The 24,875-nt window shown below is 42.3% G+C and overlaps 1 protein-coding gene across 1 annotated transcript in view; it reads left to right on the forward strand.

The window, feature by feature from the left end:
- Positions 1-24,875, forward strand: part of LOC144475308 (uncharacterized) — a 459,016-nt gene that overhangs the window by 393,110 nt on the left and 41,031 nt on the right. The window contains exons 6-7 of the mRNA XM_078191079.1: positions 140-328; positions 21,091-21,184. Coding sequence (XP_078047205.1) covers positions 140-328; positions 21,091-21,184 — 283 coding nt within the window. The remainder of the gene's footprint in view (positions 1-139; positions 329-21,090; positions 21,185-24,875) is intronic.

Here is a 24,875-nt window from a genome sequence, read left to right on the forward strand (position 1 = left end):
TGAATATTCAATGAAATCTTTTTATCGCTTGACATCAGCGGAGAAACGAAGCGGAACAAACTTTCCTGGAAGAGTTTTGCGATGATGAATCTTGTTTAAGCGAATATTTAAAAGCACATTTATCTTTTTCAACTTGCAGGTGAAAGTCATGCTGAAAGTGTCACCCGGAGATGGAGGAAGTTTCTTCAACGCGGACAAGAGGAAGAAACAGGTGACCCTGGTTGACCCGACGTCCGGGCAGTCCTCCTCAGCGGAGGATCGCAGGCCGACCGTGGCGGCGCCGAAAATGTTCGCGTTCGACGCGATATTCACCGAGGAAGACTCGCAGGTGAGCGTCTCCGGCGATCGACGAACGCCAATTTTAATCGTGACCGTCAATTCCGTCGGCTTCCCTGGAAATCCACTGAAAGGTCGACTCTTTTCTTTCTCGTCCGCGGAGAATCGTTCTTCCGTGGCCCTTCGATGCCTTTCAGAATCCTCGAGGAGCACGGAAAGGCTAAATAAAAAAAAAAAGAGAGAAAGAAAGGAGAGAAATTCTGGGGAAGTTAAAGGAAAGGGGGGGGGGGGGGGCGGCGGAAGAGGAGAGGAGGAAAGTAGAAAGTCAGAACGTTGAAACGTCTACGTGCTCCGTCGTCGACTTACGTTCATCCTAGAGACGCGGAAGACGTCCCTGCCGGGCGCATAACTAAACTAATTTCCCGACCTCTAAACTCCCTCTCCCAACCCCCACAGGAAAATCCGACCCCCCCACCGCCCGACGTCCCTCGGGCGAATGTTGCTTCTTTCCCATGACTTCTCTCCTCGGCTCGAGGAAATCGAATCGCGCGCGCGTTAATAGTCGTGATTATTTCTCGCAGTCCTCGATCATTCTCTTCCGCACTTCGGTCTTCGATTATTCGAGAACTTTCAAATTGAAGGAAAACCTTTTGCCATTTAACCGAACGAATCTTTCTCCAATAAAACTTCCGAGCGAGTCGACTACTTAAGCGTAACCGAGCAGACTTTACGCGAGCTAAGATTATCCTAGGTAAATCTGGAGAAATTGGAAGTTTGATTACCTTTCTTAATTTTAATAAGTCGGAAATGGTGTGATATTTCATTATCACTTGATTGCGGATTTTATGCATTTATAATGAACACTATCAATATCGATTTAGGAAAAATATTTAGAGAATTTAGAAATATTATTGACTTACATGTAACTCATTGTAATTTTTTATCAAATAGTGGTACTAGTTCGTGTTTTATCATTTTGCATAAAAATATGCTGTCTAATCAACGCCTTTTTAACGCTTTTTAAGGACCACTTAAGGTGATCCGTAGACCGTTATTAGACTAATTTTAAGATGCAGGAGCTACATAAATATTTTTTTCTTTCCTTATCGATTTTAATGAATTATACATCCTACAACAATATCTTTAAATTCTTCAAATACTTAAATTGCTACTTCTACGCTATACCTTTGCATATACCTTTGCTTTTGTAAATATCATAACCTGCTATATTACTAAACTTATTTTAAAAACTACCTTCATAATATATTAATTGTAAGGTTAATGAATATGTGGATATTTAGTTTTCTACATACATTTATATTTTATTTCCAAATGAGAAAATCGCCGGTCTTAGAGTAAGCATACGGGGAATAATATGCGGTCATGTAAGATGCCACAGTTTGGCGGAAAATCACGGGACATCCTGTACAGACATATTCAGATAGATGGAGTACATGGTGCGCCATAATGTTACGACAATATCAATATCTCCGTAGCCGACTCCGTCGATTACCTTTCAGCCCGCCAAACATCATCGTTCACATTTCCGTTACCGCTGTTCCTCCGAAAAGCATGAATCTACTCCGGGCCGAAGGTAGAAGGTGGAAGGTGGAAGACAATGCCGCGCGTGCAAGGCCATCAAGGCTTAGCGATCGATCAGCGTCTAGCGTCTTTCGTAGTCTTCGGCGCGCCTCTTCCACCGCGGCGGCGTCGGTGAATTTTATTGCGTGGCATTGATGAACGACATCGCCGCGGAAAATGTCATCGGGGACCCCGCGGAGTGTGTTATAATATCTCGGCGTGCATAGCCTGCGTGTGCGTGCACGTGCACCGAGATATTTCGGCGCTCTCCGGGGACATTATCGAACGTCGGATTCAAATGAGCCCGGAGCTACTCGGTTTTCCCGTCGTACCCCTCTAACCCTATCCGTCCCCCACACATAGAGAACCGCGTACACACAGTCGGCCGTGCCGGGCTCTGGTATCTCTGTTCCGCGTTGGCAGCTAGTCCTCTCCAGGGACCATCCCTTCATTCCTCCCGCCAGCCGCTCTCTCCCAACCGTCAGTGGCCCTTTGACGCAGCCCGTACCCTCATCCGACTGTGTTTAGAAGAACCATAGAAACCAATCGATTGATTCGATCAAATGTCTGCGCCGGCCGCGACGATTGTCATCGAAAGTCACAATGCCAGCCACTCCTTTTTCTCCTGCCGATTATTTTTTTTTCCCTCTCTCTCCTCTGCCGTTCCCTCCGCGACGCGTATGTATAGACCTTTTCTCTCTCCCTGCCCGGGTGGTATCTGGATCGGTCTGAAGTTCGGAATCGATGGAGGGACCACCGCGCGGCCCAACAGAGGAGCCACCCAGAGAATGTGTCCGTGTCCTGGGGGACGCTTCCGTCCTTTCCGATTGGCCGCGGCCGTCAAACGCAGGATCGCGTGAATATTTTAAACACCGTCGTCGGCCGGACCGGACCGGACCGGTCCGGAAGTCGTTCATCTTTCATTATTTAGACCCGCCTCCCCCGCGGTCATTCCATTTTTTCCGTCGGTCTGCCTCGACTCTTGCCACGGGAACCGCAGGATGCTCCAAAGACTGGGTATCGGTCGGGGCATGACATGCATTGAAAGCTTTCTCTGCAACATGCGAAAGCCGAGCCTCGTTTTCCTTCAACCCCCGTATTCTTTTCGAAAATATAAACGTCATTTCATAAGTTATTCTGGGAAACATATGAATAAAGGTAATAATATTTTTCTCTCCTTGTATTTTAAACGCTCCTTTTATTATAAGAGGAGAACGCTAAATTATAGTGATCTGCTCTCATTCTGCTGACGATAAATATGAAATCTACATTTGTACTTTATATTTAATATCCTTTTGTTTCACGAACTCAATGTTCGAATTGTATTTTGAATTAAAATATCGAGTCTCAGATCTTGGTTTAATTAAAACTGTGTTATTGCATCCTGTAGAAATTATGCTGCCTATTTGGCTATCCGAATAGCTGTTTTATTTTTTGAAAAAGTATTCCTAAGCTGGAATACTTGCCAGCAAAATTGCAATCGCCGTCCCTTTCTATAACCATCAGTTTGAACGCTATAGTCTCAGCGAAAATTGTATTTAACAATACGGTGATCGTTGATTTTGTAAATGTTGCCGGATCAGTTAACCAGGTCCTATCAAGATCCGTATTCATGGCTCGAATTACGTCGAAAAGCGAGCCACTTATACCCGGTTGCATAAATGTTATTCGATTCAGTGATTCGCCGAATTAACTAACTTTATGCTGATAAAGGTAATTGCCTAGATTGTCATTAATGTTGTCCCGCGGATGTTCAGTAGGAAGGCCCGGGTGAAAATCGACGGTGTAACAGCGCGTGGAATTACGGCAAATGTAATCCAGCCCGGTTGCAATTCCGATTTACCGATAATCTTTGGCCAGCGGATACCTTTGCTACCTGAGTCCGCAAATACGTGAACCGCGAATACGCTTGACCGTTGTGTGGAGAACCGGTCCAATAGAACACGCAAACACACCGCGTTAGATTGATTATGGGTCAGTCGAAAATTAACTTGGCCATAGTCGCTGATCGCTTTAAACGCAGAAAACGTTCCATGCACCAGCCATATTGCGTTGCATAATTCTATCCGAAAGTCATTACCTTCATTATTGTCGGACTAAAACGTATGAAGACAATAATCACGATCAGAACGTCCGACACGAATCGCAGGATTTCTAATTTCGAAATCGTGGCGTCTAATTTCAAACGAAACTTTAGCGTGTGCAATTCTTCTGACTTCTTTTTGCAAAAAGATGAAGATCAATTTTCTATAAAACTTTTCAAGAATCGTGTATTTTGTTGAGAAGTTCCATGTCTAATCGAGCATCGAACTTCTACACAATTGTTTGTTACATGCGATAGAATATTCACAACTCGATGAAATTTGCCAGGCTGTTACACAAAACAATTCACAAAGTGTCTAACCCAGTTGACATATTTCGACAGCACTATTCAGAAGTCTTTTTTATCGATGTTGTTTTTGTACCCGTTCAATCCTATTATTTATAAATTATATTCCAAATTTTATAAACTGGTTTCTCCTTCGTTAGATTAGACCTTCTTCCCTCGCTTAGATCCAAAATTCTGTCATCGCGGGACAAGGACCTACGTAAGTCGACCCAGAAAATAGCACGGCAGATATTCCGAGCTGTTTATGTGTCTGGCAAATTGCCGGACCTCTAGCAACCCGCGCCGATTTGTCCGTCGAAGAACGCTTCTGAAAAGTGTTGGAAAAGGTATCGAGCAAATTGGAACTTCAAAGGCGCTTCCCTCCGAGCCAGCGTTCCTTTCTTCTCGGTCGCTGTTCCGGCTCGGGTGCCTCCAGAGCGGAAATAAACCTTGCGCGAGCATGAAACTACACGGAACGCGAATACACGTGAATTCTTTCGTAGCATAAGCGGCGCGGGGACGAATGGTCCCGACATCCGGCGATATTACGAATTTATCGAAAATTCGGCCGATGCTTAGTTGACGTAACGCCGGCACGTCTCAACCTTGCCCGCTGCTGAATTTCCGGTCGTCATTGTAATTCACTGCCCGTCAGCCTGGAATTCCTCGGAACACTTCCAGGATTGGACAAGTCGGACGCTTCCCCCGCTGTTCTATTCGCGAGAACGCGGGAAACTGAATTTCCTCTTCCTTCCAAGGAAGAAAGGCGCCGCGTCTAACTGCTGTTCTTCGAAATCCAATACAGGAATACACGTCCTCGAGTTGTACGTCACGTGGATTTCTTTCAGACACTTCGGCCGGCTTCTGCGAGAAAAATTAATCCTCCCTGAGATGCTGCGGCATTCTGAATCGTTTATATCTGATGTACCAATGACACGGAACGGATGAAATTTAATCGCAACAATATATGCAGATACTCGTTGACGAAGGGGCAATTTGGATCACATATCCTCCTGTTACCAAAACATTCTCTTATCTAAAAATTTCATTCAGGTTCTCTACTAGGTGATAATGTATCTAAATAATACAGTAATGAGATAATAGAACGTTTCTATATCATAATATTGTAAAAGTAAATATTCGGGTAAGGCAGCCTCTACTCTATCACAGTTACAAATCATCTACTTCTACTGTATTATTATTATTATTCTACTGTATTAATTTTGTATGAAAGCGTCTTTATAATCTCGCCAAATTCAAAACGAGAAATATGTAACCGGTCTGAATAAGTTAGGCTGTTTGCATCCTTCGAAGAACATTACTCAAGCGAACACATATATTTTAATGAGCTTCCACTACAAACGAAGGGAAAAATCATGAATCGCAATATTCGAGGCCAAACAAATCTTCCCGGGGCACATTGTTCCTGCGAAAGGTAACGGAGATATTAAAATGAACAAGACAAACGAGCCGCCGATACACTAAATCGAAATTTATGTATTTCCGAGCGCGAAGTTATAATTCAACGCGGACGTCCGGAGCGTTTTGCAGAGGACCGAGAACGGCGAGCGCGCAGATGGAAAGTAGTTGAGCCGCGAATTTGTTTTTTCCCCCGTGATCGAATCAATTTTTTCCCGGTGCACGATCGATCACTCGTCCGGAGATTTAATCAACCGGGGGATCGCTCGTCACGCTCGCCGGTATAGTGACGGCTTTATCCATTACGTCGCGGAACGGAACGGAACGGAACGGAACGGTGTGTCCGGCGCCTAACATAATCTGTAAGGCGCGAAACAAACCCCTTTTCAGATGCAATCAAAACACTTATTCGTCAGGTCGCGGGTAGAAGGAGAGAGAGAGCCTGTCGATCTCAGGGCCTCCTAGACCCGTCGTTCTAGGAAAGGGAAAAGGACGTGAAGTGTGCTCAAACGGTGGCCCGGCAGGTCCGTTGTGCAAATGAAACCTGGCCAAATTAATTGAACATCCATCTCAATTACGGCGCTCAGTACGTGAATACGGTCGTAGATGCATTCCCGTTCGAGATCTTACGCGTGTGTACACAGCACATATCGGTCGCGGCTGCCGACAATTCTATCCCTGCGGACGATCCGGCAGGACAATGCATCCTGGACAGAATAATTCACTGAGGCCATTATGGTCGGTCCAGGACAAGGGCTTTATTATTGACTTACGACTAATAGTCACGCTGCGGATTACGCGTGTGTGTACGGTGCGGTATGCGCCTGCGCTTCCTACCCTTCCTATCTCTCTGTCTTTCTCAATCCTTCTCTCTCTTGTCTCTCTCTCTCTCTCTCTCTTTCTCTTGTTCTCTCACTCTTACTCTCTCTCTCTCTCTCGCTCTCTCACGTTTTCTCCCTCTCTCTTTCGATCAACGTCTGCTCGACTCTCTCCCACCACCGTTCACCCTCTCATTTTCTCTCGTCCTTCTAGTAATCGGCGTAGCTGTTCTCCGCATAGCGTGCCTTCGATCTATTGCTCATTTCCCGGTGAATGCTGATCGAATGAGCCGCGTCGCGATGCCTGGAAATTCACAGTCCTCTCCCTTTCTTGTCCCCCCGCCTCCGAATTTCCGGTGTCTCAGCGAAAGCAGATCGCTTACATCCGACGCGAACAGAGATTAGTCCTCGAAACCTATAGTTCGTCAAATGAGTCGAGTAAATGTAAATAAATCGCTCGGCAACGGCGATTTAATCCTGTGCACTCCAAATTTTATTTCAATTTCGTTACCAGCAGCTCCAAACGCTTTTAAATATTTTATTTGACATTTGATATTTTATTTTATATTTTTATTTATATCTAGGAGAACTGGTTCCAACAGAAGTTGAAGAAGAAGAACACGTTCGGCTAATTAACACGTTCCGTGCCGAGCTGTATTTAGTCGACTTTTCATTCTGGTAATCGACGCTTTAAAAATCGATATATTATTTTTATTTATTCAGTATTGTCAATATGACTATGAAGCAGACTTATTATGGATCCATTATTTTGGTGGAAATTAATTCTTCGATTCTAAACTTGCCATAAAATATTTTTTTTAACGCATTGAATAGACATTTAAGCGTGTACCACCAGTGGTACACGTGGCACGGAATGTGTTAATCGGCCATTGTGCTTTCTGTTCCGTAACATACGGTGTACATAAAACTGTGATGTTATGCACAGGCGAACGTGATTGTCGAATAATTGTCTTTCTATTTATTTTTGTTAACAACATATTTGGCTGGTGTACTGTGCTATTTTTCACTGCTAATGTGACGTCTGTTTCGTATAGTTTGGTCTACGTTGTCGTGATTAAGGAAACGAACGTTATTAAAGAAAAAAGCTGCACGCAAAACAAACGTCATTAACCCCTTGCCGTACCATTTTCTTCACAGTTATTGCGATTAAGAATTTTTTAATTGATATAATTTCTTAGAAGGGACAGAACATTAACATTTATTTCGTGCCTGAATTTTCTCGAATACTTAAATATTAATAACAACGGATTGGAATTTTATTCCAATGTTAAAGAACTGAATAACATCCATATTTAATAATTTATTACTAGTATTAGGTTGGTGCATATGAAATGTCGGAAAGGCTATTAATTTAATAAAAATGTGTCCCATTTGTTTCAATACACCTTTCCCAGCGCGAGTTTAATTGATAAATGTCTGTCTTCAAGAAATTCTGATTTTTCGGATGAATAAACTGTAGTATGGAATTTTTCAGACTGTCTCCATTTACATACTGTTTAGCCTACAAAAACTACGCATACGTCGTACAAAACAATTGCGAAATTAAATGAGGTAAAATATAAAATTTTATAAAATATAGATCTTTCGCCAAGCGGCTTTCGCTATTTTAAACATTTAGGATAGTTTTTACGGGCTAAATAGTATATATAGTATTCATACAGGATAAATAGTATATGGTATTCATATGCACCAACCTAATAAAATGCACTTTATCGCATAAGATAGAAATACTATAAGCCACAAGATTTGTTTCGTTTTATTGCGCTCGACGGGCGAGCGTTGCTGTGGACGACGGGTATTGGAGCGCGCAGTATTTTGGGCGGATATATCCGCCAGCCGTCCGCTATGGGTCTCCAACGTCCGAGAGGTAGAGGGGAAGTTACGAAAATGCGGTAAAATGCAAGCGCAGAGCTGGTCAACATGCTTCGCGCGGTTTGTAATGGAACAGCCACGCGCCGAGGGCGAACCTACTGGCAACGTAGGAGCGCTGACGTCAGAGAAGAAAAACTCAAGTGTTTACGTTTTTCAAGCTAGGGTTCGTTCTATTTCTCTTAATCCCGACATTATTTATGACAGGTCGCTGTCACATTCTTCAGCCGAACAACGTATAATGGCAACATTGTCCTAAAACTGCTCAAAATCTGCCCGAGCTTCTACGGACTAAATAGTATATAAATGAAGACACTCTGAAATATTCCATATCAGAGTTTATTAATTCGAAAGATCAGAATTTGTTTAAGACAGGCATTTCTTTATTGATATTTTATTGAAAAGGGTGTAGTAAAGTAAACGGGGCATATTTTGATTAAATCAACAGCTTTTGAAAAAAGATATACAGTTTTATATATTTACGTAAACATCCGACATTTCATATGCACCAACCTAATAATTACCATCGCGAGTCTGACTCGCCAAGGTACTGTGGGGGGTTAAAGAAAAAAGTTGCACGCAAAATCAAACATCGTTGAAGAAAAAAAGCTGCACGCAAAAGTTTAAGTGTTGTACGAGTGACATGCAATTACTCAATGTCGTATACACACAATGAAATGGAAATGCAGTAAGTCAATAAATTATTATGGATTTAGATTAAACTCCTTGTACTACAATTTGTTTTACACTTATTTTTATCAGCACATATTTTTCTCAATTAAAATTCTACACGAAAGAGATGATTTACATTTATTTAACGCCGATTGTTGCTTTAATATTTAAATATCGACAATAGAAGGGTAGAACTCGTAACGCGTAATATCATAGGGCGAGGGGTTAAAATGGCTTCGATTGCAAAGGGACAGATTCAAGAATTTGGTTACATTACATTAAATTTATTACAATAATTGTGAATATAAATGAAATGCAGTTCTTGCTTCGCGTAATGGATGCATAAAACTTCCATTTCTTATAAAGATTTTACGGTGATATCTTGTCAAACAGTTACAGAATGCTTATAATGATTAAAAACAATATAACTTAATTACTTTGAACTCGTTGATAAAACAAAAGAATGTTCTAAGACCGTCTATTAACAAAATCCGCAATCACTTAATTGCCAACCCAGTACATCAACGACTCCGTTCGATTGTGTCAAATGCGACGACGCAAAAAATTAGTTATTAGAACCAAAGTGCCGACACTTTGTCCTTAAGTTGTTCGCATAACTTGGCGAAGTCTGATTAAGGGGAAAGAATCCTCCGATGAACCCGGTTCGGCTGTTACTTTTTGCCCGGTGGTATTCTAATTTGCGGGCAGATTCGATTATAGTGATTACCGTGGAAAGTATTCGTGACCCTTCCCAGCGACGAATTAAAGTGGAGCGGTTGCTTCGTTGTCGATATTCCAGCGGAAATGAATATTCTGACAACTGAAACGAGAAAAGGGAGTACAGGGCAAAAACGCTACGATCTGTACACGAGTTAAGAGTTCCATGAATTGTTAAAAAGAGTTCCGTGAACGGGTTCTCTGCTGTGCCGTTTTCATTTTCTCGATGGAATTATTGAAGACGTGCTTCTGACAAACATGCCATGCATCTGAATCGAAACATTACTTTATTATAAAATGAAAATCCAAGTTGAATGACCGATTCTTCGACCGCTGCCATCATTTCTTTTTATACGTAGGAAAAAGAGGTTGCGGTATCGGTGTTACGTGTATACTTTTGTTCGTTTAAAAGCATTAATAAGAATTTCAAGTGTTCATTATATTGCAAGTAATGCTCTGGGAAAGTCCTTAGAAACTCGTAACGTTAATGCATTCTATACGAATGAGAAAAACTGGATCTAAACATTCTTGATTATAAGTTTAAAAAATATTCTTATGATAATTAAAGTCGATATAAATCAAGCTCTTAAATACGTTATTAAGTTTTCTCATTGTTAAAGTTTATATTCGATAAATTATCGAAAAATAGAAGGCTTCCATAAGCGACGACGTTCAATTCTCTATACACCTAATAAAAACAATCCTATCAAATGGAGATGCTGTAGGTTGGAACAAATATTTTTATTCTGACGTTGACATAGCCTCGAGTGCACAGGGTTAAAACAATGCGAAAGAAGTATTGATTTTACGATACGAATGCCAGTACACCATCTTAACACTGAACAATCAAAGTAACTGACTTGCCTCTTTTCATGCCAATCGTAAAACCACTTTTATTGAGATTGTGGTTGACTTTACATCCAGCTTCGATATGAATACATCAATTTTTTTAGCGAATTCTTCCAAAGTGCCTACAAAATTCAAATCCAATTTACATAAACTGTTTGCCTAACTTATTGATTCGCAGATTCTGTGTCAGTCTTCGTATTGTTTTTGTTCTTTACTGCGAGATTAAATTAAGAATTAGATTAAATTAAATTACTTTCTATAAATTATAACAAATGCGAATATATGATAAATATTGTAACAAATATATTTGACATGCAAACGAAATATTTTCACCTGTTAATTTTGACGAGCTACGGAAAAAGTATAAGATCCAGAGGAAATCGGAAACTGTGTTCGATAGTTACCGAATGAATTCCGCGAGCAACGGATGTACTCGTTATCACAGAATCCATTCCGGATCGATTTCAAACGGGCGATCGCGTTCTTGCCTGACTTTAGAAAAGTGTATTTGGCAGGTCCGCGACGATATCGTCGAGATCGGGTCTAACAAACGAGCAGCGTCGAATAGGGGCGATAGCAACGTTCTCCGACAGACGCACGGTAATCTGTAAACCAATCATACGGGCCCATGGAACGGATCCACCCCAATTGGTCGCATCTATATTCCCTGTTCTGCCTGAACCGGATCCGTCCAGTCGACCGCATCTTCTCGTAGCCAGCCCGGATAACTCATTTCCATATTACAGTAAGATCAATCCGGACCAGGACGCCGGATTCTCGAATGGGCGATGAACTTTGGCAGGTGTCCGTCACGTTGATCCTCTAAAGATCGCGGTACCACGAGCTTGATGCATATCAAACGTCCGAATATTCGACGAAATATTCATTAAATATCACATCCACCGGAAGATATTTCAGTCTCCTCTACTTCCATTTAAAAATAATGACGGCTGTCGATGTGTATCTACTTTTAAATTATATCTATATTATTGATCGAGAGCTTAATATATAAATGTCCGGTTCCACGTTTGAAATTGTTGTAAAAATAGGGTTTTGAGAGAAACGTGATTTCCTTTAAAATTTTTACATTGGCGAGGAGTATTTTGTCTGAAATACATATTACAATAGAAATAACAGGATGTATAAGTGTCTAATTTTAGAATTTTTATAAACTGTACCTACAATATAATAACTGAGAGCCTAATATTTAAAATTGTAAAATGTAGAGTGGATGGTGGAAAATGCAATTTTTAAGTGGCATGCTATTTCCGTGTTGTAAAACTCCCAGCAAACTGTATTTAAACACTATTTGGAACGCGATAAGGTCCACAAAATTGGATTAAATGATTTGAACGTTTTTAAAAACGATTAAAATACTTTTAACTTTTTTAAATTCTAATTTTTATACTTTCTATAAACTAATCGCTTTGAAACAAGTTCGAGTCACTTAGCCAAACTTTAACAAAGTTATTACATTTTAAAATATCTTCCAATACTTTTTATCAGGGATAGTACACTGAAAGTTTAATGCATAATGCATACTATAGGTATAACTAAAGCGGTTGTTACAGATTACCTAATCCTCAGACGGGGAACCATTTTTACATCCATAAAATTGACGATGTTTCTAACTATTCTCAATTTTAATTATCAATTATTGAAAGCATATATTTAAATGTAATTCCTCTAAACTTATCAATCTTTCCGTTGTTCCTAGTGCAACAGCAATTTATTTAATTTATTCGTCGTAAACCGACGATTAAGATTTCACTGAGTCAGAATGACCCAGTAACTGTAGCGCGAGTGTTGATAAAGTAATACGGAGTCGTCTCGGAATCGATCGGTCCTCGTTAGGGAGCTGTTAGCAAACAAAAGAATCGGTAACGGGACAATGGAACGCGAAACAATTTTTCCTGTTCGACGATGGTCAATTTTTCCGTAGAACACAGCGGCCGGCGAACTCGTTTTAATTATTTTTAACAACCGTTGTTCCGAGCATTCCGGGATTCAAACGAAAGGGGAAAATAAAGAGGAGAGACCCGGCCCTGCAAAGGGTGGAAGCGAAACGCGGATAGGGTTACTGACGATTTCGATTGCGCATCGCTCAAACCGAGCGCGTTGGATTTCGCGAATGCTTTTTTGATCCGACCAGCCACCGCTATCTGCGTGAGCGCGGGGGGTGGCGCCGGTTGGTTTTCGGGGTAGAGGGGGAGGAGGGACGGGGGTGACGCGAGAGGGTGCTCTCGCTTGCTCCCCAGGCGCCAATGACGCCAATCTCCCGTGTAAATCGCGACATATTTCACCAGCTGCCGGGGCGGGCAGGGGTTGACGGTGAACCTCCATGCCTACACCGCTCCCCATCCTCCGCGCCCTTTCACGCCCTACCGAGCCCTCGATCGGTCTTACCGCATTACTTTGAAAATGCTTCGGATAAAAAAGTTCTACGAACTGTTATCTCGAGAGTTACCGCGCGGCACCAGAGTTTCCCGTCGAAGTTGTCGAGTTGAAAATTCCGCGACGAAGCCAACCCCGATGAACCCCGATGGGTACCGGAGACCTGTGCCGTCAGGTTGTTCGCTGTCTGGCTGGCTTCAAAAAATCATTCGACATCGGCGTTCCTCCTTTCTTCGCCTTCGTTCGCGCATAAACGGCACTACAAAATTCGAAAAAAAAGAACATTAAATTCTAACAGGAAATGCGATGAATCGTCGAACTACTCGACTCGTGCAACTTCGTATCGAAAATTTCTGCTGGTTTCTCATTAAAAAGTCAAGTCTCCGCTTTCGCAGTCAGAGCACTCGAAACATTTAAAAAAAAATGTCTTAACTCGAGATTTTGTGAATTAAGATTTTTGGGTCACGATTCAGTCTCGTTACAATTTCACGAAGTTATTACATCAACTGTAAAAGATCTCTGGAAAGCAATTTTTAATACCGCTCGGATGATAGGTTATAGGAAAACGGAACTAAAACGTTATCCGTTTATTTCTCTGTTATTCATACGGAAATCACATCCGAGCCGTAAATTCGTCTCCACTTTCAATTAAACGGATTTAATCCCCCAAAGTTTCGACAAATATTTGAACAAGCTTTAAAAGATTACCCCGACAATCCTAGCTTCCCAATTTCCATTTCATCGTCTGTTTTAATTTCAGGAAATGCGCGGTGCCGCTCGCTCGATAATTACCGCGATAATTAAAGTCGCCTAATCCCGATCCGCCCCACGAAACCATGCCGCAGCGAAAAATATCCGTAAAATTATTCCACCCGTTAATCCGCTTCGACACGGCGGCTTAACCAGGAGCGCGGCGGGCATTCTTATTTCCCTGCCGCCTTCGGCGAGCAATAACACGATCCCGCAGGATCTTTAAGTAACGAAGAAACAGCCGGAGGTTCGTGGAAATGGGAAGGGGTTCTCCACGGCGGTTTCGCGGCGGTGGCACCTGTTCGGTTCACTGCGACACACCGTCGCGTCGCAGACAGCGGGGCATCTGGAAACTTAAGAATTAAGAGATTCGCGAAAGGGGGTCATTCGATTATCCGCGACCATTAAAAGGGTCCTGCGCGCCGCCCTATTCCGAACGGCCGTTCCTTCTCCCGGCGCTTCTTTTCCCCCGAACTTTCTTACACGAGTTTTACATTTTGTCGCCGCACGAACCGAGGGGGGCCGAAGAGGCGGGAGAAACTCGAGAGCCAAGAGAAAGGGAAACGGCCGGGATGAGAGCGGAGAGGGGCGGAGGGGGAGAGGGGTGGAGGAGGCGAGAGAAGCTCCGGTGGCAAAGTTCTCTTCCCCGAAGAAAAAGCCTGTCTCGGGCAACGAGCTCCTGCCCTCCCCTTCCCTTCGCCGAAACACACGCCCCCCCCCCCCTCCGGACCCCCCCGAACGATCTCGCCCGTCGTGTCATTGGTATTCCGAGCGGTCGCGCCAATATTGCGTTACTAGAACGCGTCCTGCAAGCCTGATCGACGCGACACGGGGCCACGATGACACCCAGGCGGAGCCGCTTGTAAGTCACACCGCGATGGCTACGGCTCCCTTTTAATTTACACCGACCGAAATTAATGCTCGCTCCCCCCCTTCCCCAAGCCACTTTCGGCCACATCGTAATCGAAACCGCCTCTTGGCGCTCGATTTTTTTCAATCGTCTTCGGGTGAAACAGCTTCATCGCTTTCAATTTACCCGTGCTCCGTTCAGGTGCTCATTTCGAGCGACCCACTCAGGAACAGACGCACGCCGAATGGGGTGGAAAATATTTTATATCCGAGATGGTGTACGTCTAACGTACTTTTTTATTTTGTACGGTTGCACCAAATAACAAATACATATATATTTAGTTTTATTAGTCTCTACTGCTGCTATACGACTTATGCAATTACCATCTTCATACGCTGTCGTTTTAACTTTATTTTTTGAAATATGAAATCTTACGTTTCACTTCTCAAATCCTTGCAAATCACTGAGTCATTGCAAAATTTTATAAACATAGATTTTCTAGTTGATAATATAGTAGCATACACAAATTTCTCTTCCTTTTTTAAATAATTAGTAAATCCACAGAATCATGCATTTAAGGCGATTTTTTGAAACATATTTTATACATTTTATTTATCGTATCAGCACTCCGGCTTTTTAAGGGATATATGGACTTTTATTATATTTATATAAAAGTTAATTCAACGACTTCGGTGAGTTCTATTCATAATTTTCATCCAGCAGCTCTTCCGCGTGCACAATTTCTGAAGATGTTTAAAATTCACCGGGGGCTGTAAGCGTATCGCTGGACCCGCGTAATTGACTATTAAAATCCAAAACTGTTAATAAGAATAAATATTCACTTTGAAGCCGCCGGGGCAAGCAGTCTCCTTAAATACTCGTGAGAACGGAACCGTTCTTGCTCTCTCTTTCTCTGTCGGAAGTTCCTTCGAAATCTTCTTACGTAGCGCTCGGCAGCGTTGTTAGTTAGGGAGTCCCCGAGGAGAGCATCGTAGTCGGGACGACGACGCTCGGAGGAGGTAAGTTGGAGGCCGGGACGTTCCAGATAAAGATGATCTCGGGATTCTAATTATTCGGCGATTTGTAAATGGCACTTGACTCGCAGGAAACGGAGGTCTGCAGACGAAGGTACATAGAGTTCCCTGTAGCCCCCCCCCCCCCCCCCCCCCCGCGCCCCCCACCCTCCGGTGCCGGTTCGAATGCAACCCGAGTACAATGGTTGCGGCCGATTCTATGGGTTCTAATAACCATCCGGCCGAACGAAACGTTGCTTTTGATAAATATTGGGCAATTGCGTGGCGCCGTAGACGCGGTTACGATAATTTTATGCGACCTCCATTCAGCGGCGATGGCGAGCATCGTCGAGAGGTTGCGCGGGCTGCGAAACGCATTTGCATCCAGACGGTTGTTCGAGCGGCCGTGCTGCATCGCCGCGATGTCGTTCGACGCGGAAAACCAATCGAAAACAAACAACCGTAGAGTATGGTGTTCCCGCGCCCTCCGAAAGCGACGCGTGTGTGCTTACGGAGCGGCGAAGCGTGACACGCGCGAGCATGTACGCGCGGAAAGCTCGCCGGTCCGCGTTCACGAGCCGATAATTCCGAAAATTGCGTCGCCATATGCGTGACATCCGGTTTTTGCTCAGCGCAGCGTGATCCGACTCCCGCCGACTTACTCGCTTATAAATAAATTCCGATTGGATCGGAACGAGCCCCCGTGATCGACGAAATATTCGATTGGCCGGATCGGGGACTCCCGGGCGCCATCGACACGCGCGCGTACACGCGCGGCATATTCAGACGGAATTCTGCAACGTTCCACTGAACAAAGCGATTTTCCGGCGAAAAAACGGACCCGCGAAAGTTCGGACACATTACCCCCCGAAATCAATATCGCCCCGCCGCGGCGCGCCGGTGGGCTGCGTTCGATGGAGTGTCGGGTCAAGTTCGAGCGAAGGTGCTTGGGACCGACGTTACCATCGTATCGACAGAGTTTCCAAATTTTGCCCGACCCCTTGGCTTACGAGACCGTAATCATTCGTCTATAATGGCACAAGTATCTTCTCGATGGATGGTCAGCTTCTAGTTGCAAGACTGAACTATACAAGTGGACAAGTGAACATGTTCATTAACGTCTAACTATTATTCTCGGATCCTGAGACTATTACTAATTACTTATCTATCTGTAAAAAAACATAATGGTAAGAAAAATTTTAAAAAGGGGGATGCTTTTTACACACTTGTTTCTATTCAATTAATCTCGTTTCAGTTCACTATTGATGTGCAAAGTATGAGCAATTGATTTGGATTCAACATTTTTATGTCAAGGTCGGGTGACGTGAGAGTTCGAACAATAGAAGAATTACTAGTCACTGAGCCAGAGTTGATCTTTACTAACTTATATATTAAATAGTCTTGCAATCGGGTGGCCTTAGATTCAGCTGATTACATTAACAGAGTATAAAAAAGTATAATAAGATTATAATAAATAAGTTTAACATCGAAGGACCGAATGATCGAGGTTTTAATTATATATGCACAAACAAGATGATATGTATTGTAATATGACATTTGTAGGTACATATTAGGTCAAAGTCACAAATAACTTCCATTTCTTTATGAGACATTTAATTTATTTTGCTGTAGCTAGTTTTCTGCTTTTTCATTTTATTCTTCTCAACCCATACCTATTTAGCGAGAACAAAAAGTCATTTATTTTGTTAACTCTTAGTGGTTATGTGCCAACCTGTCCATAGTTCAGAGTATTATAGATGCAATAGATGATCCATTCTTATGGTTATAATGAACGTAACTTCTTCGCAGTTCACCAATCAGCCCATAGTTCAGTGTATTATAGATGCAATAAAGAATCCACTCTCCTCGCTGGAACCAGGTGGTGCTCTTAATCGTTGAAAACAGACAGAAAACAGTGTAGGCTGGAATTCCATAAAAATTCTTAATCTCGAACACGGTCGAGCAAGTCGTAAATTCACTCCACGTCGGCACCTTCCCCAGAGCGGCATGCGTAATAAATTTTCCACGAACGAAATCGAGCCCGGTCGACGCAGCCACGGGCAAAAACATAATTTGAATTCGACGCATTATCGGGCCTAGGATCGACGCCGGCAAGGGCTCGAAAAAGGGGCGGGGGGAGCGGTAGAGGGCGAACAGGAGAGGGATGTTTTCCGCGTGGAGAGCACCGTGGAAACCCTTGGCCCCTCTTGATCCACGGGGGGGGGGGGGGGAGGAGGCGCGGAATCAAGTGTTTGAGATTATGACGGAGGCTTCGGTCACGTATTTCATTAACCGTGATGCTGTCGGTTCCGGAGCCCACGTAGGGCGAGTGGCAGATCTCTCGAGGGTGCAGGTAGCCGCGAAATATGTTTGCTTTGCGTTACATCCCCCGGGATGATCCCGTTATAATTATGAATGTCCTTGTTGTTCCGCGAACGAGCGCCGACCAATTCTTCGCTTCTTTGGTCGCCGTTAATCTCGTTGGGGGATTCCGGCAGACCCTGTGTTCTGTTCACGCGCTGTTTCCTCCTCATTTAAGGTTTAAGCTTTTACAAATCATAGTCGATCGCAACAAATCGATTCAGTAAAAATATTGAGTAAAGCAATTTGGTAAGCGGTATCGTCCTTAAAAAATTGCCCGTTGCAATCACTTTGATATGGCTGTGTTATTTTTTGAAGCTGGCATCTATTTATTTACCTGAATTAATCGACGAGTAAGTTCGTCAAAACACTTTTCTGATGCCTCTATTATGGATTAAAATTGGATTTGCTATGGAACTGTTGACCATTTAATTAGCTGGCTAAGATTTCGCTAGACGTTCAAACAGTCCACAAATGCCCAAATAGAGCTTGTAGAAAACAAATAAAAATAGAAGATCATAGTAATCGACACTTAAAGTGTCGCAGCTGGATAGAGCGCTCTACACAGTAACTTGTATCGAAGATAATAACTGTTAGTTCAATCGTGTCGATTACTAGTTTCCCATTGAGGCAGCTAATGCGGGTCAGACCGGATCCCAGCGACGCCGTACAGCGGCTACGACCGGATAAAACGAGGAAAACCATCGGCTGTTCGTTTCCGCGGGAAATTCGTTGAACGCGAAATCCGACGCAGAGACTTTTCCACCGTTTCCAAGCCTTGTATCGACGAGATTCGTTCGCCGGTCTAGCGTGCTTTGAAACGAGCAGCGACAGATTGGAATTACCATATTGGAAGAGGGACTGGACTCCTTATTTCCGTTTCCTTTAGCGCGGGCGAATGGAGAGGGGAGGGGAGGGGAGGGCAGCAGGGAGATGAAGAGATGAAAAGAGATGAGGAGAAATAGGAGAGGAATAAAGAGGTGGGGGGAGGGTTAAGAAAACCCCCGAAGGGCTTCTATCCAAATCGCTGTCTGCCGCGCGATTCTTCTCCCCCGCTCTCCTGCAACTGTCTCCCGTCTTTTTTCACCGGTCTCTCTCCCTTTTCTGCGTGGTGCCCCTACCGCCGTGAAGGCAGCATCCCCCTCTCCCATCATACAACTTTCATCTCCCCTTTTCCATCTCGGGCCACGAGATTCATCCGATTCTCGTCCACGAAGATTTCAATCTTGTTTGGTCGAGGTATCGACACGTCCTCATCTTCTTCTCGATATTCCCTGCAACCTGTTCCCCTTTCCTCGACTCCCCCCTCTTCCCTCTCTCTCTCTCTCTCTCTCTCTCTCGCTTTCTGTTTTTCTCGTTTCACGCGCCCCTTCCGACCGCGAGGCGGTTGCTAACCCTTGCGACAACGAGAGAGGACGGCCGATGTCTGTACAGGGTGTCCCAAAGTATGAGACCCGTCGAAACTCCAAATCGATGAGGTTTGCTTTACTTTGTATGCAAACCCTGCATTTTCGCAGTGTTGACAATTTGCACTCGAGTAGTGACTGAAACTTATCACTTAAAATTGTTGTATAACTTTGTTATAAAATTCAATTCCATACACGTATAAATTCTGTAAGTCAGGTAAACGTTTTTCAATTCAGAGTTATCTTCTATTAACCCTTTGCACTCGAAGCCATTTTTACTGTACTTCTAAAATTATTTCTTTGACATATTGCATTTCCATTTTACATGACAAAGTGTTTTTTTATGCATATGAAATTGTATCTTGTAATTCGTGTAACAACAGTTATACTTTTAATCATTTTTGAAATTTAATTTTTCATAATATAAATATTATTTTGGAATGTACCGTGACAATTTTAGTGGTGCCTCAGAATCACCATTCGAGTGCAAAGGGTTAATTATTGTCTTTCCTTAAGGAAGAAAAGGGTTATTCAGGTAAAAATCAACTATCATAATTTTCTAGATCAGATTTTGGAAATATGCATTTTAATAGCATTTTGTACACTGTTTCGAATTATATTGCTAATACTAAAATGATTGTCCACACTTTACATATTAAATAAAAATAGAGATAGTCTTCCTGTAGATATATACTTCAAGGTGATTTTCAAGTTATTAATCATCTCTTGCTTAAAATATTTTTATAGTAGCTGAAATCGATACTGATTTTGACAAACAGATCGTACACCTAACATCAATCGATAGCCATCTTCATACTATCTCCTAATCGTACCACCAGGAGACGTCGGCAAGATCGACGATAGCAATTTAGGCGTTGTTCAGTATCCAATTCGGACGCGTAACCCCAGCGATTTATATTTCCATCAAGAACATGGTCTAGCCGTCCCACGTTTCCAGGACACCCCGTACCGGTCAAAACGAATCGAGTGCAGGCACGGAGGAAATTCCCGGTCGCTTCCGCAGGAAATTCGCAAAACACGCGACCCCTCCGCCGATTTCCAGACCCCTCTTGATCGTCGTCGTTTCGTCCGGTGATACACTTTTCCTCCGCGAAGCATCGGAATGATCGTCCCCCTCGAAAATCACGATCCTATCGCCCATCGCGCGAGCCTAACGTCCCCAAGAGTGCTCGGGTGGGGGTGGTGGTGGTGGTGGAACAACCCCGGTAAGGTGAGCGCGACGTGCTCGCGCTCGTTCTCAGCTTCGAAAAGGACTTTTCCAGTCTATGAATATATTAAAAGCAAACAAAGCCGTTCCTGCCGTAATCCTCGCTCTTTCCTCTGCCTAACGCGGCGCCGTGCCGAGCCCGAGCCCGAGCCCGAGGACGTAGCGAACGCGTTTATTAAAGCGTCCCACAAACGCTTTCTTAAGCACTTTAAAGTTAAGCTTCGTCGTTATCCTTGAAAGTCCTGACGTGCCTCCTTTTCGTCGGACCGGCGAGCGCCGCCATCCCCCCCGGCGTTCACGGCAACGAGGAGCAATTAAAGTCGCGTCCATCGTTCTCGGCGAACGCCTTTCGTTGTTAAATAACTTGACACCGGTTACCTCGGAGAGCTCAATTATTTTACAGCCGCGCCTTATTTTGCTCTGAATGAATAACGGCGATTCGTTTTTTTCGATCGCGGACGCTCGGCACTTGTCTCATAATGATCTCTCATTTTTCAGACCGAGATCTGCTCGAGCGCGCTCACGGACGTCATTCACGCTGTCATCAATGGCACGGATGGATGCTTGTTCTGCTTTGGACATGCGGGATTAGGTGAGTTCGTAATTATTAAGAATCCGTTCGTCTGGTAATATTTAACCTTTTGCACTCGAGCGGCGCCTCTGAGGTGCCAATGAAAATTCTTATATTATTTCCGAAATAATTTTGACGTTATTAAAGACCCTTCTATGTAAAAGACTGTTAAAAGGGTAATAGTTTTACGAATCACAAGACTCAATCTCATATCTGTGTATTGTACTAAGTCATATAAAATAGGAATACAGCTGGTCAAAATAGCTATTTTGGATCTAGACTTAAAATGGCTTCGAATGCAAAGGGTTAATCTGTGATTTCTGGAGTAGATGTCTGTTTCAAACGTTGGTAGCTCTTTGTTCGCATTTTAGCACTTACAGGCATGATCTTGTTCATTCATTATGTTTTTATTGAATTTTTATTTTTCAATAAAAAACTCAGCTTCTTTACACGTTTGTTACCATCGTTAATAGCGTACATAGTTATATTTTTGAAAGCATCGTATTAAGTAAATCGTATCTTGTAAACTATGATAAAAGTATCGCCAAAATAAAGCTATAAATTCTCTAAATATTATAATATATATTGTAATTTTTAATATTTATATTCACAAAATTAATTTTATATTCTTTATGTAAAATAGAAATTATATGATTCTGGTAGCAAACTTGATAAACGGATAACATTGCTATATTATTTTATTATATTATATATTGTGATAAAACATAAAATCTAGTGAGGTGAGTGTAATTCCGATAATTCTATTCTGATATGAAAAATTAAAAGGATAATAAAATCACCTTTGTTTCCTTCGCTAAATCTTTTAAAGTTTTTAAGAGCATATTAAATACTGTTTAAAAATGATAAAAAAGTGACGAATAGAAACGAAAATCGAAAACAGTAAGTTGTTGATTCGAATGCAATTGATTAACAGAGACACAATAATCTGAAGAGCGATTAAAATTGTTCGAAATTAAAAGAAAATCATTATCTACCGGCGATGATTTCATATTACATTTATACATTATATTTATATATTATATATTATATTTCACTGTATTTTTCGATGGGATTATCAATTTCAATCGTACAGTAAAATAATCTGATAACTTCCCTCCGGCTTATCACATAAAAAAGAATTTTAAGCATCCTATTAATAAAGCACAACAATCGATAATCGTACTGATAGCCCGTTGGTACATAAAGTGTTAATATCGACGAGCAATACCATCAGCATTAAGTTTCCGAGAATCGAGCTTAAATAAACGTCGACTAGCGCGTTTGTTCGCCGAGACGCATTCAATCGAGGACGCGGAGGACCCAAGGCTCGACGTCCTGGATAAAAAGCAGGTTAAACATTTTTCTTGCTTCCGCGTGGGTGAAGCGAGGGGGCGACAACGACTGCCGTCCTTCTTTCAGCTGGCTTTGTTCGACAAAGTTCGACGTCCTCGTAGACAAAACGCCATTGTTCCCACCGCGAGGAACTCATTCGCGTCGAGCGTGGAAATAATTACGTGAAATATGAATACCTCGAGGAATCCTCGCGTTTTTATCGCCCTACTGCGCCCTTTTTCGCAAGCTTGTTACCTTGGTAAGATACAGCTACAGCTGTCCATGCTGTACACGACTCCGTCCTGTTCCGTGATCCGAGGAAATTAATTACTGCCCTGCCATTGCACCGTGACCAGCGAAAGTTAAGTGTTGTCGAATTTATGAGTTTCGTTGAACTTGCGACTCGTGTGTTGAAAATTGGAAATAACGGAATCAATACTGTAGCATATTGGTGGCTTGGAATCATAGTGGCGTAAATCAGGTCTCCGAAAATTTTTATTTCTTACAATGTAATGTAATATACCGAAATGTTAAAAAGACAAGTGAAAGAAATTATAAAATTATCATGAATTAACTGAATGCTAAATTAACAATAAATTTAGTCTGTAAATATTACACGTATTAACCTCTTAGGCACGGCTGGATTTTGCGCAAATGTAGTTTTTCATAACTAAATTACCAGTTTTCTTAATAGATATTTTTTTTTGGTATAGCTATACACATTCTTATTAGCTATACATATGTATTCTTTTCTTAGTGTAATGTACATGTACACTTTTACTTTAATACTTAATAGTACAATTGAGTAAAGCACGAAATATCCGTGAAGGCCGCTATAATGGCGTCGTGCCTAAGAGGTTAATAAACAATAACATTCCTTGTTCATTACAATCAGGAGAATTTGATCTACCCCACAACGATTCTAATCCAGTGATATATGAATACAAAATTATGAACTAATTATATTCGACACGAAATTCATCCGATTGAAATGAAATCAGCTAAAGATAGAGTTTATCCAGTTGACATTAATTTAGTTCTCTAAAAACTATATTAAATTCTCTCTGTTAGCGCCTTCCTATTTCGCTTAAGGATCAAAATTTAAAGAATCGTCTCTAACAAATTAACATTTTCAAGAATTCACCATAACCATCGTTCGTTACACTTTTCCAATAATAATATCGAGCACATCCGTAAAAAAACGTTAGTTAGAAAACGAGCAGCTTCAGAAACATTAAAGCGAAATTTTTGTCGATGCTTGAGCATTGAAAACAGCCGTGAATAACTTTCGCTGACGTACATTTAATTCGTTTTCCAATGCGCCGCGATATAGTTTCCCGCGCCCGAGGCTTGCTTTACGACAGAATCGTCTTTGAAAGTCCGCCGAGAGTGCGTGACGACGACAAAGGCAAGCTTCGCTAATTACTCGCGCAGTCGGCGATCTTTAAAGCCGTGTTTCTTTGAGAGCGAAGACTCCGGCCGAGCAGATTTCACTGCGCGTTTTCGGCTTATTTTGCCGCGAAGACTGCCAGACACGAAATTCAAAAGCTCCAAAGAGCGCATTCTGCCCTTGAAAAAGTGTGTAGGGTGATTGCGAGCCGCCCCCGCCTATACGGGGGTAGTAGACCAAAACACCGACCCGAAACCGTTTTGTCCTACCCGTCAATAGAGCAATCCACCTGCGAATGTCGTAATAACAATATAATCACTGACAGGTTAATCTCTTTATAAATTCGCTACCCCGCCCCCCCCCCTCCCCCTCTGCAACCAAATTGAGGATTTTTTTCTGTCGTTTAAGTACATTCAAACGAAGACTTAAATGAAGCTTGGCGCTGTACGTATATTTTTACAAAGTTTTCTTTGAATCAAAATCCCCATTCCCTGTAAACAAGAAACTAAATGAATGAACATCCTCAAAGTATTTATAAATATAGGTCACTCTCTTTTCACACCAGTTAAGTAAAGTCAAACATGCATACATTTTAAATATTTCAAAAAATCCTCTTTCACGATACACTCGAACCGCGTGCCATTTTAAGCGAAATATAATTGAGTAAGCATAGGAACATTTATAGTTTTATTTATCGACTCGTTCAAGGTATTGTTTACAGTTAAAAATCCGTGAATATCAGTCTATAGATATAATTCAATTTCACTGCTTTAAAAATAGCTAAAGTGTCCTCGATATGTGAATTAAGAGTTCGAAATCGCAATGTATAAGGTTCTTGATTCCATACTAAATAATAGAACGAAATACGTTCGTAGCATAAGCTACGCTAAAACCTAGCTAAAAGTGAATATAGGTTTAATAAACCATCAAAGTAACTCTGTACTGCTACTAATTCTCCTCCAGACCTTAACCGTTTGTACTCGGAGCCAT

The sequence above is a fragment of the Augochlora pura genome, chromosome 2 (genome assembly GCF_028453695.1).
Source record: "Augochlora pura isolate Apur16 chromosome 2, APUR_v2.2.1, whole genome shotgun sequence".
In the NCBI taxonomy this organism is placed as follows: Eukaryota; Metazoa; Arthropoda; class Insecta; order Hymenoptera; family Halictidae; genus Augochlora; species Augochlora pura.